The sequence below is a fragment of the Rutilus rutilus genome (genome assembly GCF_951802725.1).
Source record: "Rutilus rutilus genome assembly, chromosome: 21".
Taxonomy (NCBI): Eukaryota; Metazoa; Chordata; class Actinopteri; order Cypriniformes; family Leuciscidae; genus Rutilus; species Rutilus rutilus.
Window position 1 is genome coordinate 27,199,676 of NC_140226.1, and position 16,416 is coordinate 27,216,091.

Consider the following 16,416-nt stretch of genomic DNA (forward strand, 5'->3'; position numbering starts at 1 on the left):
TGCTTAACTTAATCTGCAGGAACAAGAGCATTTCAAAAGAAGTTCAACTGGAACTGTTAAAACGGAAGAGTAATATGCTTGCAATTGGAAAAAAGATACATACAGATGAAACAGCTTCATTTGTTAATTTTAAGGAGGGCATATTTAAGAGTCACTGATCGATACAAAAAATCCCAATAGCATTCATGACTCACCTCTTTCAGTATGCGTTCATTAAAAAACTGCTGCAGCTTTTCGTTACAGTAGTTGATGCAGAACTGCTCGAAGCTGTTGTGCTCGAAATACTCTGAACAGGAATATTAAAAAAGCATTTTATGATTCATGCATGTCTCTAAAGGCATTTAACAGTTACACTATTACAGAAACACTGTTAGTGAGAAGCAATTATCGTTAATCTTACCACATATTCTCAACCTTATTTCTGCATAAGACATGCTAATAGCTAGTGAATCACTACGTCTTCTATATATTCTACCAGTCATATTCCATGCTATGTTTATTTTAAAGTTTAACATTAATGGAATATTTCAAGTCACAGTTACAGTAGTTAAACTCTATTGACAGACAGCATCTGTTATCGTGGGAAGTAATTCCAGTTTGTATAAACCAAAAAAACGGACAGTTATGCACTTAAAATGGAGATACGCAATTCCCATAGATGTCTATTGTATAGCATGCTTACCCAGTAATTAATTACTAGCTACTAATTAACATCTTCAACAGTGTAATTAGATTACTGTACTAATTACTCTCTCTAAAAAGTATTGCATTACTTATAAAACTGCTCTTTTAATTCATTCAAATAAATAATATAAAATTGCATAAATAATTCTTGAACTGACCAAAGTATTCATAGTGAGAAGGTTCCATTAAAAACAAACATTTTAAGATTAGATGTTACATTTTGATGTTAAATCCATTATTGTTTTATATAGAATTTTTCTATAGTCCATAAAGTATTTAATAATCACATGAGAAGTAACTGTAATTAAATTGCAGAAAAAAAAAACCTTTACAGTAATCCCTTACTTTGTTACTTTGGAAAAGCACTTAAATTAAAACCAGCAATTAATTACCTTATAAATATGTTTTATAATTTTTGACAAATTATTTTGACATCTTAATTTATATTTAACCAAGAATATTTTTAAGTGCTTTAAGCTAGTCAAAATAGCTCAGAAAGAACTCTGACATTACATATAGTAGGGTCAATAAGTTTGAGACAACACAGAAAATCAGGGAATCACAATCTAACTTAAACATGAAAATAAAGGATTAAAAATGGTAAAAAAATTAAATTTAACTAAAAATCATTGAAACATAAAATGAACAAGAAATATTTAAGATTCTGCACTACTTCAGTTCCCAATCAAAATTAATAATACCAGATGTTTCGCAAGTGGTCTCAAATGTTTGGAGCTCACTGTATTGAAGACTAGGTTGTCTCATTTCTCAGATGCATAATTTCTTAGGTTGACATGTTTGAAAATTGAAGAGCCACTGAGATTCAGTGTAAGACAACGTGACCCGTCCATTGCGGCTATCTAACAAGCTCACCAAAGCCAGCGATGTCCAGCACGCCGATGAAGTTGGAGGACGTATCAAAGGGAAAGCACTGGTTGACCCGTTTGACCACATGATCAAAGAGCCGGCTGTAAACGGCTTTGGCGAGAGCATCGCGGGCATTGTTGGCCTGTTCCACCTTCAGAGGCACCCTGGAGAGGAGCAAAGTGGGACAGGAGGAGTCAAAATCTGGGCCAAGGCTTCTGCTAATGTCGCCTCATCAATACATGTCCATTCTGTTTTACTCCGTCCAACTTTGCACTCTTAAGATAGTTGCTGTTTAAGCATTCCAAGCAAAATATGTAAAAACACTTTAGGGGAAAGCAGAATTCCAACGAGAAATAATTTTGAGTCAAAATTTAATTTATTTTCCTCTCAATTCCATTTTGATAGCAGATGCTCAAGGCTGCTGAAAAAAAAAATCACCTCTGTATTACAGTCTAAACACATTATTGTCGGGTCAAATAAAGTCAGAGGACAAACAAATATAATTGAGGTCTTTTTTGTGTCAGTGAAATTGTTTGGTAACAGTATAAGAGAGGAAATTAGTGTTTTGTGTGTGTGTGTGTGTGTGTGTGCCATGTATTTATAGGGACAAAAGGTAAATTGGGCAATTTTCTGCTTTTCTGAGAGCTAACGGCAAATATTTTCTTGTTTCCAAAAATGACAATTACACAAATTCTTAAGACTGTGCAAGAAAATATGTTTATAGTATGCAAATAACTGGGTGTAAAAGGCCCAAACTACTTTTAACGCAAATATATTATATATATATATATATATATATATATATATATTCCAACATCTTTGTTCTTCATCAAGTGTATAAAAAACAATTAATTGGTCCTCCAGAAGATTGATTACATAATTAAACTAAAAACTGTACAGGGAAAAGGTTCAATTCAAACATATTTTGCAGTGGATACTTTGATAAATGTATATACGCAATACAAACAAGCACTTGAAATCCCGGTGTAGCTTAAAGGGCTCGAAATGCAACAGCCAAGCGATATTACATGAAAACACAATAAATCTCAATAACACACGCCTGTTAAAGCAAAGCAGCTCATAATCACAAGCCACAGTGGCTCGCCGCAATCCTCAGGAGGTGTAGGGACACCGGCAACTATCTGAAACTTCAGAACTGGATGATAAAAACCTTCTTGCTCTCTTGAAGATGCTGTCCCGCTGTGGGAATACCTGCTGTGTGACTCTTATTGCCTGCACAGTTAATAAAAGCTGGTCTTGGCTCACAATAATCTCTTCGATCTCGAGTCTGCAAGATTGCTTTTCATTAACTCGCTTTTATGCTATTAATGTATTCCCTCTGCAGCGTGCGAGTCGAGAGGCTGCTGCACTCTTCTTTCTCAATGTCACCTGCTTTTGTTGCATTTAACAGATTTTTAAAAATCACAATGCGCCTCTGAAATGAAGCTCTGTCAGGCACAAGCTGCTGCCCTCTCCGGTGTCTATCGATGTGAATTGCAAGGGTCACCGTAGCCTAGTTTGAATACAGTCTCCATAATTTTCCATGAAATGCATATTGCATGTGTACGTGGTTGTGCATCTGTTCCCAGTCAAATGAGGAGGGTGAAACCTCCTGTGACTTTGATTCTCATCATACCTAAAAGACCCTAGGCCACTCCCTCAGACAAACATCCATTATTCATGCAGTGCAAACACTCCCAGTCCGGCATCTGTGCTTGGTTAAATATTAATCCACCGAGCGCTGCCCTATCATTCAGACGCCACAGAATATAAAACCCCACCTGGGCAACAGAGAACGGAGCATACGATTCAATCGAGGCAATCAAGTTTTTCCAATTCCTCTCCCCTTTGACAATTGGTGTGTGCAGTAATTGGACTGTGGGTTTTACATGTTGAAAGCTGAGAAGAATTGGGCTTTTGTTTCACAAACTTGCAAACCTGAGTCTTATCTTTGACCATTAGGAGAAGAAGTGGTGTGGAAAAAGCTCATTGATACCTTCAAGGCCTCCTCTCTTATGTAATCAAAAAAAAAAAAAAAACGTCCGTTTAAATTCAGAAGACTTTCGATGGCAACTAGACTATTACGGCCCCTCAGCCAATTTAGTCTCTGCCACATTTGATTAAACTGACCATATCTCTAATGGAAAAGCTGCGATTAGCTATTTTCAGCTCTCCTCTCGTCTGTGAGCGGGCGACCAGAGGATTCATTTAGTTATGTGAATGCAAATGGGGCGAAATGATGAAATGTAATACTAGAAGACGTTTTGCATCGCAGGGAGATTAAGATGTGAGGAGAGTGTGTCAAATGCCAAGCAGGGATCTGTGCTGACTTTTGATTTGTCTTTTGATCATCTTTTGGATGCAACTACAGATCTAAAACAAAACAAGCTGCCCCCGGGCCACTGGCTGAGCAGATGTTAAGGTAAACATATGGGGTCACTCACTTGATGACTGTGCCTTTGGCGCCCCCTGCAGTGGTGAGCATGACCCTGGTGGTGAGGCTGACTCTCAGGTCGTCCTGGTCAAGGCCGAGCAGCTCAGCGCAGTATTCCAGAGTCTGACTGGACTGGTTCTTCAAAATGCAGCCACCTGAGATCAGAAGCAAATTCTAATGGTCACCATAAAACTTTGTCTCATTATGTTTCTTATGCTACTGTACGTCTACACAGCACAGAATTCTTAATGTTTTTCAATTTACTGATACATTCGTAGCTGTTAATGACCTGTTCTCTCATTGTCAAATTAGATCAAAATATATCAGTCAACTACAGACTAACATAAAAGTAATCAGTATATCTTTATTGAAGAATTTCTTCTCTTCTGTGTCAGTCTCCTACGCTGTACACAGAAGAGAAGAAATTCTTCAATAAAGTCTGTTATTTTTGTTTGCTTTTTGCACACAAAAAGTATTCTCGTCGCTTCATAACATTAAGGTTGAACAACTGGAGTCACATGGACTATTTTAACGATGTCTTTACTAGCTTTCTGGGCCTTGAAAGTGGTTGTTGCATTGCGGTCTATGGAGGGGTCAGAAAGATCTCAGATTCCATCAAAAAGATCTTCATTTGTGTTCTGAAGATGAACGAAAGTCTTACGGGTTTGGAACAACATGAGGGTGAGTAATTAATAACAGAATTTTCATTTTGGGGTGAACTAAGCCTTTAATACAATTTTCGACAAAAGTTTACACTTAAAATGTCATTGTGGTGCAACCACAAGTTTCAGGTCGTACTAAAACAACCTGAACCTTGCCATGTCCTAAAAGGTCAAATTATCTGATATTTTAAGAGACCTACTGATTTTGACAAATGGTCATGAGGGTCTGCAGGAGTCCTCTTTATGATATCACCATTTTTTGTTTTGTTTTTGCTGCATAAGTTTTCTTTCATTCTTTTACTGAGTTTTTTCTCCATTATAGACCTTATTCAGAGAAGTGCCATGACAGGTATGAAAGCGAGGCTGTGAAGGATTGACATTGTGTTATCAATGGCATCCACTGTAAAAAGCTAAATAAAGCTCCTAGATCACTTATAATTTTCCAAAGCCAGAGATGGGCAGTATTTTTAACATGCATGTAAAATACGTATTTAATGACTTTTGAGTATTTTGTTGTATTTTTATTTTCCTTTACAAAAATAAATGAAATGTAATTTGTATTAAATCATTTGAGAGACTGTCTATGCAGAAACATCTCATGGATGCACTGGGACACATTCTCAGTGATGTATCTGTCATTTTATTTTGCATATAATAACTTTTATCACCAGGCTTAATAGGACCATATAGACATATAAAACACAAACAGGACTACCAAATTACCCATCACAGTTTATGGCTCGATGCAAGAAAATCATGTTATGTGACGCATCCTATTGACCGCAGTCTAAGAGCTAAAAGTGTGCAAACAAATCTATAAAAGCACACTCCTATCTCAGCCAAAAACATGTGTTCATACATAATAGTCTTCAGGTCTCCTGTAAGACCTCTATAACATTAGGCTCCATGTTTTCCAGCTAAAAGGTGTCTCAGGCCAGCATCTCCATTGTGAGTGGGGAAATGGTGTAGGCCAGAGCAGTAAAAGGTGTTATACCTTCAGCAGAACAGGAAAACAAATCCAGAGCGCAAGTCTGGTAACACTAGAAGAAGCCCCCACAGCAGCTCCCTAATGAAGTCTTTTGAGTTGGAGAAGGGGTGTGTGTGTGTGTGTGTGGGTGGGTGAGGGAGTTTAATGAGGAGAACATCAGCAAGTGGATGAGCTAAAAAAAATAACACTTCAGACAACAGTGACTTTTCCCTGACTGAATGCAGGTAGTGCAAATTCTGTATATATATATATATATAAAAAATAAAATAATTGGTCATATTTTGAAGTCTCTTAACCTGAAGGAAATCGAATATTTCTGATCCAAGTGTGACATGATGAAGCAAAAAGCGATAAATTCGATCTCTTTTTTGTCCTAACTGCGACTGCAACTGACACACAAGACATTTACTGTCTGTTTGCATGGTTTATAGTTTCGTGATGGACAGTCCCTTCCAGAACTTAAATCTCACTGGTTTTTATATTAAACATGTTCTAATGTGATTTTGACACTTTATGCAGGACAGAAATTTACTTTACGCTTGAAAGTTGTCGCATCATGCCAGGTTAGGTCATCAAATAAAGGTATTTTTATACAGATGCTACATGAATGGCTACCAGAGGTGCTTCCTGTCTCTTCGAAGTCGATATTGCCGAGATGAAGGACGCCAGCCACCACTCTGAAGAGATTGAGCTTCTCTGTGTCATCCAGGCCGATTCTCTTCATGGCAACCACCATCCTGTTGAAGTCTCCCAGGTCATCCAGCAGAGGGTCCTTCAGAGCACCCACTTTCCCATGCTACGAACACAACGGACCATCAAGACAAACGGTTCCAGAATCAACAACATCCACACGTCACACGAGCCTCAGAAGATCAGATATGTATACTGGAGGACTGTATACAGATCTAGATCTCGATCTCTGATTAAAAGGAGGAAAGGAAATCAAACCACACCTGAGGATCAGAGTGTGCCAGAAGTTCCTTTTTTATATTATATTTTAAAAAAGATGATTTTGTCATAATTTATTCACCCTTATGTAATTCTACACTTGAATGACTTTCTATGGAACGCTTTATGCTGCTGTTGTATGGGGAAAAGAGCAACATAAACATTCTTCAAAACTTCTCTGTGTTTAAAGGACACAAGGGTGAGTAGATGACATAATTTTTATTTTTGGGCAAACTATGCCTTTAGGTCACTGACGTATCGATAATCTGCAGTCTGATGACACAACAGATCACACCACTCTGACCAACGCTAGAGCTTAAAAGCTGTTCCATACCCATGACTACAAGCACCTCTTACAAAACTACTTATTTCACAGAGAAAGCCTCATGCATATTAGCTTGCAGACCCATGCACACACTAATGATCAATTTCATGCACAGAAACCCAGAAAGCCAAAGAATGTAGAGCATGAAAAGAATTTAGAAAGAAGGACAACTGGTAAAACATCACCTTATGATCCTGAATTTTAAGAAGATCAGGGAAGGCAAAGACACACAATATTCAGTTACAAAAATATCGACATAAACATTATGGCTATTAGAAGAGTGAAGCTCTGTTCCAAAACCTACATAGGCAGCATTTTAATGACAAACCAAGCTTTAAAATAAGCTAAAACATAAAAAAAAAAAAAAAAAAAAATCTATATATAAGATTGCATTTATGATAAAAAAAAAAAAAAAAATTTATTCATAACCCCAGGGTTCTCATGGTCTTGGAGACCCTGGATGTACTGTATGAGGGACATTTTAAGTGTGATTTCTAGACCTGGAAAAGTCATGGATATTAATAAATTATTTAAAAAAAAAATTATGAATATAAAGGTTTCTGGTTATGTTAAACTATAAAATATGTGGGTAGACATTGCTGAGAAACTGCTATTTCTCAGTTTCTATTTGTGAGTTAAAAAAACTGTAATCCCAAATGACAGAAAAAAAAGAAAAAAAATGTATGGAATATAAGTAAGGGATATTGTATAGCGAGGCGGTTGTTATAGCGAATAACAACCCCGACAGGCTGAACGGGAAGCGGAGGGGTCTTGAATCACCCTGAAGGGGTTGTTATTCGCTATAACAACCACCTCGCTATACATTATCCCGCTTATTACAGTTTGAGAGTTTATTGATTTAAAAACGATTATATTGCTTCCGTTAAAGAAAATAGTCCGTTCCGCGTCCATAGCAACGCTCTGTTTTTCATGGCAACGGTGTGTTATACTTCGCAGCGGTCTGTTATCAAGAAATAAATACTGCTACTAGTTTCTGTAAATATGAATATACTCAGCTTTGTCATTACAGCAGAAGTACGGGAAATATTTTGGGGGGCCTTTGAATAATGTCTTTGACAAGGGGAGGCTTTGTAGTTTGAAGCGATTATAAAAACATAGTATTGTTTAAATTTTAAAGCAGCCTCGTACATATCTTTTGTTCGGAAGGCAATCCCTGAATGCACAGAGTACAATTCAATTCAAGATGGCTAACAAGAAGTTGAACAAAAATCATAAATACACTGAAATCTAATTCAATTATCACTAAATATATTTTAAAACTAATGTTAAAAAAAACTATTTTAAAACTAATGTTTATGTGTGCTTTGTATTTTTATGCTTATTAGATTATCATGCTGTTAGTTTAGCAGCATGCTAATCTAACACTTGGAATCAACAGTAAGTCGAGTCAATTCATTTCTATTTTTGTGGCGCAGACTTGCTGCCTTTGTAAAGAGTCCAAATTTAGTCACTTAAGAGGTTCCATCTTGGTTAGGATTAGGATGCAGTCTTAAAAGACTATCTAGACATGAGACCGCTCACTAGGTTTTGGACCAGAGCCTGATTCACAATTAAAGATGGATTGCATATTTTAATACCGACCTAAAATCATTATGAGATTCAATTGTTCAAGGATTATAAAAAAGGAGACAAAAAAAAAACCACAACAAGAAAAGAACCATCTGTGAATTTGGGGTAAGAAACTAATCTTAGATTTTCATCTGAAAATACAGTGAAATAGACAGTGTTGAGCTAGCAAATGAACTACTGCACCGGCAGAAACAGCAGCTAATGAATATCTCATCACCTCCACAGGGATTCAACACAACGATGATTTATAATAATGGCCCTTGATAACAATAACATCAATTGATGGGCTCAGTCTCCAGAGAGGGCCGTGTGCAAACACAACAAAACAACGCTGGAATTTATTACACTTTACATAATTCATCAAAGATGTGAACTCATTTGTGAGGGTAACTAATTCTATTTGAGGCAAAACGGTGATCCGGCAACTTCAGAGATTTTGACTGTGGTCAAGGTCTGTTCACTCAGCACGTCCCCTAGTCTTAATTTTTACTACATGAACAAAAGGAACTGTGAGGATTTGATCATATATCAAAAATGAATCTGAAATCTTAACTACAGCTTAGCTTAGTGCTGTTTAGCACTTTAGATTTGTCACAAATGTTCATCAACACAGAGGAAGAAGGAAAAGATTCATCACGGTACTGCCCCAGAGATTCCTAAACAAAGACGATTCTACGTACCTCAGTACTTTTCCTGTTTTGCATGATCTGTTTATCCGAGTCCTTGTTTGCAAAGTATCGCGTGCAGCCACGATTCAAATACTGAGTGAACACAAACACACAATGATGAAAGTTAACAAATGAGAATAGAAACAGCAGAAACACATTCATAATCATTGTAAAGCAAATATGCCATCTAGTGGCACATCTACAGTTTCATGGTATCTCATGTATATGCGGGCTTGAAACCTCACATATACAAAGGCTTGAAATCAGATAACCTAAACTAAGGTATTAAAGGATTTTATTGGATTTGATAAAATGCTTTGCCACTTCATTTGGCACTGTGCTTCGATAGTCTGCTTGCTATGGTCACAGTTGTTAGGTGGCTTTTATTGCACCAATTATAACAGAGAGTCTCGAAGTTTCCAGCTGAAAGTTTCAAGTGCTTGGTAAAATGATTTCCAGCTTCCTGATACACAATTCAAAGGAAACTGACCCGGAAGTTTTCCGGAGAGTTGAGATGAAGCCTGTTCCTGATGTCCTCCGATGCCCCTGCGCAGAGTCTGTAAAATATATGATAATTTCTCTCTTCTGGACTCTGCATGCAAATCCGAGACTTCTCCAGCAGATAGTGCGAGACAAAACCGCCCACAACCGCATTCTGAAGACACAACGAACACAATTAGTAACTACATGAAGTCTTACAGAGGACACACTCTTGTCTTCAGACTAAGACAAAGTTTACCTTCTCATTAAAATGAATTTCCACAAACTTTCCAAACCGACTGCTGTTGTTGTTCCTGACCGTCTTTGCATTTCCAAAAGCTTCAAGCAAGGGGTTGGCTGCATGAAACACACATATTACACACATATTACACACATATTACAAACATAGATTTTGTATCATATGCAAAAATCAAACACTACTGTACAAGACAACCAGTTCTAAGTGTCTTTGGAGAACCTACCTTCAACAATCCTCTCATCTATATCTTGACCTGTTCCATAAGATGTGGTTAAATACCTGAAATTAAACAGATACAGAATCAAAAAATGATGAAATTAATGACAAAACTGGTCCAATAAAACATAAAACATATTTACTAACCATCAACATTACTGAGCACTGCAACATTCAACTATTCAAAAGTTTGGTAAGATTTTTTATTGTTTTTGAAAGAAGTCTCTTACGCTCACCAAGGTTGCATTTATTTGATCAAAATACAGTGTACAAAAAATACTATTCTGCTAAATTACCATTTAAAATAACGGTATTCTATTTGAATATATTTTAAAATGTAATTTATTCCTGTGATGGCAAAGCTGAATTTTCAGCATTATTACTTCAGTTTTCAGTGTCACATGATCCTTCAGAAATCATTTGAATATGATGATTTGTTCAAGTAATATTTCTTGCAACATTATTACATCAGCGGAAAATTTATCATCAGAAGTTTATTCAGGATACCTACCCATTTTTTCAAGATGTGGCAAAACATGCGAAATAATCATCGTATTAAGTTACCATAATGAATATTACAATGGGTCTTTATGATTTTGAGCAGTTTCACAGACATAATGTATTTTTATTAAAAAAAGAAATGCTAAATATATTTTCATATCTAAAAAAAATCTCAATCCACCACTGGAAGGTGTGTGTGAATGAATGAATGAATGAATGAATGAATGAATGAATGAATTTGGACCCTTGTATATATGTATGAAATTTGTAACTGAAGTGTTTTCATCATTCCATAAATAGACAGAGTTATCACACCTGAGAACAAACTTTGTGTTTTCTGTTTTTCCAGCACCAGATTCACCGGACACAATGATGGACTGACTCATCTTCAGAACCTTCATGTCTCTGTAGGCTTTATCCGCTGAGAGAGAGAGACAGACGTTTGTCAAAATCACTGTCAGTACTGTAGTTACCTTAAAAAAAATCTACAAAAATAAAGACTTTGTGCTTAGAATTAAATCCTCAAGTGTCCTATTAGACAGACATTCATGTCCACTCACCAATAGCGTAGACATGAGGGGGAAGTGTCCCCAAAGAGCGTCTCTGATAGCTCTTAATGGACTCTGGGGAGTAGAGTTTCGGGATGTCGAAATACGGGTTCACAGCAATCAGGATGTTAGCCACAAAAGTCTGAAATAAAACAAACAGGGTCCGAGAACATTTGAAACGTTCCTTGTTGGGTGTGTGCTTTTGTATTTACAGTTTTACATATTTTGGGCAAACCGGAAGTCCCGACCAATAGTTGACAAGTCGGACGGCTCAGACGAAGAGCAATGTTTTAACCGCTCTCACTCAAAGCCTCAGACTTTCAGGTTAGCCACGCCATGCGGAGCACCGCTACCTCACAGGACCTAATTAAGTGCATTGGGCAACTTGATAGCGTCTGGCCAGGATTAGCTGGGTCATCTGAGACGTGCAGTCACACTAGGGCAGGGCCTGGGCAGTCTCCTGACAGCCTTGTGCGCTGTGCTGATGAGCGTGCGCTGACAGCTGGACCGGCGTCTCTCAGATGAGAGGCTAATAAGGGCCGTTGGAGCACGACAATAACATGCCCATCAGCTCCGTACCTGCAGGCATGCTTGCCAATGAGATCTGTGGGGTTTAGCGTGAACCTGGAAGGCCTGCACTGCCCTGAGGTGACTGTTAAGCAAAACATGTGAATGCATCATGCCATAAATGGCCCAAATCTGTTAAAATTTTTAAATGTAGTTTCATTAGAAGAGGCTTTAATTTATCAGAGAATCAATTTGTTATACATATTTAAAGGTGATGTGTGTAATTTAGTGCAAGTAGTGGTGCTTTAAAAACATAAATCTATTCTGTTCATTTGAGCATCCCAGCCTGCCCAACATACATTGGCTTAAACTTAATGGTGCGATTTTTTTCCATTCATTTTCCCCATAGTGATTTAAAAAAAAAGACTTTGATAAAGAGTTATTGTCCCAAACCAGTCAACCATGTAGAAATGTTTTTTTTTTAACTGCAAATTTTTGTTAATGTGACCGCACCTTAAGTCTGTACAATTGGACCATGCTTATGTTATCCACTGGCCAAGTAACTGTGTACTTGCGCAGTTTTGGCGTTGGAAAAGGCATAGAAATTATGAAAAACAAGAATTCAGAACAAGCATTTTACTTACATAGATCAAGTCTTTGCTGTAACGAACACGGATGTTGTTAAGAAGAGTGGCCTCATTCAAATACATAAGAGAACCTGGAAGCCAAGTAAATATGAGCATATCAATGAACATCATAAGCTTAAGTATTTAACGTGATACTATTGGCCCCAGAGAAGTTCTATACTTACAGTTGTCTTCAACGTGTTTGTTTACATCATCCTCAGCAGGAAAAACTTGACTGATGGGAGCCAGGAACGTCTGTAAAGTCAAAATGAGCATCATCAACTTTGTGACCTCTGGCCAAATGAAAAAACTGGCCAAACAATAACTGGCTACATTCACTATTTATCCATATTAATAAAAGTCCATATAGTTTACAACCACACAGAAGATTAATGGGACAAAAAATAAGTAGATGATGGCAGCCGTTTGTTCTCTCACTACCGAGTCTATCTGGTTACTTTCACTGAGGTGTGAAGCTATAAACACTCAAGGTCTTCATACATTACGACAGCACAAATGACACTGAAGAGAGGTGCTAGGTCAGCCATGATTGATTGTGTCTAATGGCAGCCATAATGCGGAGAAGAAACAGTAAAGTCATGTTAATGTGAAAGGTGAGAACATAAGCTGCGAAATCCATTACATGACACATTATAAGACACCCAAAACTGCCCATCACATCGGTGCATTATTCAGAGCGAGATGAGACAAGCTGACCTTTCCCAGAAAACCCATCTCGTCCACGCTGACGTTCCAGCTTTACGTTATTCCTCCACTCTGTCATATTTATATAAGCCATTTAGATTAGTACCTCACTGGACAGATATTATCTGCCTCAATGTCATCAATATCAACAACCTCTTTGACCTAAAAACATTCACAACCTTGATACTGTATATTCTAGTGGGAACTTTTCACACATTGTTTACCATTTGTTAATAAAAGCTAATGGATCAATGACAAATCAGAGAGTCAATGATAAGGAAAAAATGTAAATCTATAGTTTAAAAAACACAGTTTTTATACTGTTTGTATTCATGTAGGGTTCGAAAAATACCTTTTTCAAGAAAAGTTGTGTGTGTACCTACTTAACTATATTTTGGGGACAAATTTGTACCCAGAAGTGACCAAAACCTGACAAAAACCTCCAAATAGGGACGTTTAGGTAAATCTGGTATAAAATAAAGTAATTAAAGGTTTTTAAAAATGTAAAAATGCAGAAAGTTTTGTGTGATGGCTGGGTTTAGGATTAGGGTTAGTGTAAGGGGAGATAATATACAGTTTGTACAGTATAAAAACCATTACGTCTATGGAATGTCCCCATTTAGATAGCTAAGTAAACGTGTGTGCGTGTATAGGTTTTCTAATCTTCTGGTACATTTTTCGAAAATATCCCCCTCTACACACACAGCGCCCCCATCTCTAAGGGAGTGTGTAAGTAGTTGAGACACACAGGTGGATTTTTTTCTTCTAATGAATATACCCTGAGTGTAATGTGATCCGCACACCTGCAGCAGGTAGAGCTTATTACTTATTCAAAGCCCCTGCAAGTGACACCCTTACGTGGCACAGCACTATTCCACATACACATGTTCTCACATTTTACCTATTGCTCAGATACCTGGAGGCCTTTTATACACATCATGAAGTTAATCATGCGTGTGGTGGGAAGGATTCACATCAGCAGAAACACTGATCACATGATCGCCCGAGGTACGCTGGGCTCAGCCGAGGATCATCACAGGTGCTTAGCAACTAATTTTTCCTTCGTATCAACATATGAGGCTTGATAACATGGCACAAAAACAATAGCTGCCACCTGCTTGGTCACCGGTTAAATGCTCACAGGATAAATGGGCAGCAAAGCTGACGTCTTACCTTTCCTCTCTGATTGAGAGGTTCTATAGTGAGTGCATCCGCACCAATGTCCACTATCATGCCCAGCTGGAACCCGTCGGTTGGGTGGGGCGCCCACACAGGCTTCCCATCCTCCATTGCACCCCACAACTACACCGCAGCTCTGGAAGACACGCACAGGGTTAAGATTAAACACTGACTTGGCTGACAGAATGCAAAGCTTGTTCAAAAGAAACGTAATTGCGATTTGTTTAACACAAACCATGTGACTGTAAACAAAATGTCTTTAAGATTGCAGCAGGTGGAAGCCAACAAGGTCATCTCATTCAAGTATAGATGATTGTAATGAAAATAACAAAATAACTTGTAACATTAGCCACTTTAAAGTCTTGATATGCATAATGTACAAAGCAAACTGAATCTAGAACTCAGAAGAAAATGTGAGTGGTGCTTTCCCACGCAAAGCTCACTTCCACTATCTCAGACATTAGAGTATGATTGCATTTTGAGTCGCATTTTGCCTCCAAGTAGCAGTCGCATGGAACTGTCAAACTGGTCCTGAAGCTGCCGTTACTCTCCACTTATTCACCATTAAATAAATGAATCGTGAGTTTATCCTACAGCAGGGTCAAAAATATATATTGATTTCTCGATTTTAATTGATTCCTCTTTTGGTGAACGGATATCGATTCTTAAACCCAAAGTATCGATCTTTTGGTCTATGCTGTTTTCAGTTGGTGAATGAATGAAGCTTTGTAATGTGCCTCCATTTTGATATGAAACAAAGTCTTACAAATTCTATCATTTTTATTATGAAATTCAAACCATAAATACCATTTTGCTTGCTTTTCTCTTCTAATTATAGTGGTTTGTGAACATAGCTGCTTTAATAACATATAATATACCATTATACCAAATTATAACCAACAGATTGTAAACACAATGTAAATAAGAGATTCATTGTACATGGTGGGCCATTTATATGGATACACCGTAATAACATGGGAATGGTTGGTGATATTAAAGTCCTGTTTGTGGCATATAAACCATATAATAAATACCATATACCAAATACCATATAAATGGCCCACCCTGTACAATTAAGACAAGGTCCATTGAGTTTTCACGAGAGTGCGATTCAGTGCAGCTTGCACTACAGTCAGCCTTAGTGTTTCTAAAGGTCTCTTGCTTTCTGTTTATTAACCATTCACAATCTGAACACAAGTTTAGTTTTCATGCCGCTAAGCACACTGCAAAGTTTCTAGATTGACAACCGTATTTAAATGCGTGATTGAATCGGAAACTGCTGTGATTGACAGGACAAAACAAAACGGAGTTTTGTTCTACAAAGCTATTATTATCAGAGTTTGTGAGCAGAGCGTAGCGGGAGCGGATCAGTGAACGAGAGGGTAGCGTCATTTTTCCAGAGTTGCCCAGCAGCACAGCTATACCACACCATGTTACAGAAGAGCAAGGCTATTGCAAACAGAAACAATTATACTGTACTACTACTACATAGAAATTTCATGTTGCCGCGTTATAAGCGGACTTTGCTTTTTTGATGAGCGTGAGCGGTACATGAGTGGAGCGTTCGCACAGGTCGTGAGCATGTGCATAGAGCAGAATATTGAGCGGAGGGTCACACACGTGATAACGGCGAGAGCGAGATAGAAACCTGGGCGCTGAATACTGAGGCACGGGACAGGTTGGGGCGGCATATATTTTCGGCTGTTTTTCTCTTTCAAAATGTCAGTGCATTCCTAGTAGAAACATGATTACGTCATTAAAAAGTAATTATTATAATGTTGTTATCATAAAAACTTCCTTATGTATAAATTAAATGCAAGAAGCCTATGCAAAAATCAGTTCATTTTAAGCTTTAATTGTATAGTGATGTTCCAACTGGTGGTCCCTGTTTACAGAATTAGTTGGGAGATATTTTGCAATGTATTGTACTGATACATACCCCAATTGATCAGAATTCAATTCATTGAATTCGGAATTGAATCGCAAGCTTGTGAATCAAAACTGAATCGAATCGTGCAATTTGTGTCAATACCCAGCCCTTGTATATTCACACCAACAAATAAATAAACGCCAACACATTTGAAAGAAAAGAGTACGTTTTCTAGGGCTAAACAACATATAATTATGTAATAACTATAAAATAATTATTTTGCACAATTATTTATAACCGCCTATTTTACATTTACGTTTAGGCATTTGGCAGTCATTCAAAATGACTTGCATTGCATT

The 16,416-nt window shown here is 37.5% G+C and overlaps 1 protein-coding gene across 2 annotated transcripts in view; it reads right to left on the reverse strand.

Moving 5' to 3' along the window:
- The window catches only part of myo6b (myosin VIb), a 55,508-nt gene that overhangs the window by 32,396 nt on the left and 6,696 nt on the right, over nt 1–16,416 (reverse strand). For both annotated transcript variants that reach the window (XM_084392556.1, XM_084392557.1), the window contains exons 2-14: nt 14,182–14,323; nt 12,489–12,558; nt 12,322–12,395; nt 11,183–11,312; nt 10,938–11,043; nt 10,129–10,184; nt 9,906–10,003; nt 9,657–9,821; nt 9,179–9,259; nt 6,251–6,431; nt 3,996–4,140; nt 1,558–1,715; nt 195–286 (exon numbers count right to left, since the gene is read on the reverse strand). In XM_084392556.1, the coding sequence (XP_084248682.1) occupies nt 195–286; nt 1,558–1,715; nt 3,996–4,140; nt 6,251–6,431; nt 9,179–9,259; nt 9,657–9,821; nt 9,906–10,003; nt 10,129–10,184; nt 10,938–11,043; nt 11,183–11,312; nt 12,322–12,395; nt 12,489–12,558; nt 14,182–14,298 (1,473 nt within the window). In that variant the 5' untranslated portion in view covers nt 14,299–14,323. The remainder of the gene's footprint in view (nt 1–194; nt 287–1,557; nt 1,716–3,995; nt 4,141–6,250; nt 6,432–9,178; nt 9,260–9,656; nt 9,822–9,905; nt 10,004–10,128; nt 10,185–10,937; nt 11,044–11,182; nt 11,313–12,321; nt 12,396–12,488; nt 12,559–14,181; nt 14,324–16,416) is intronic.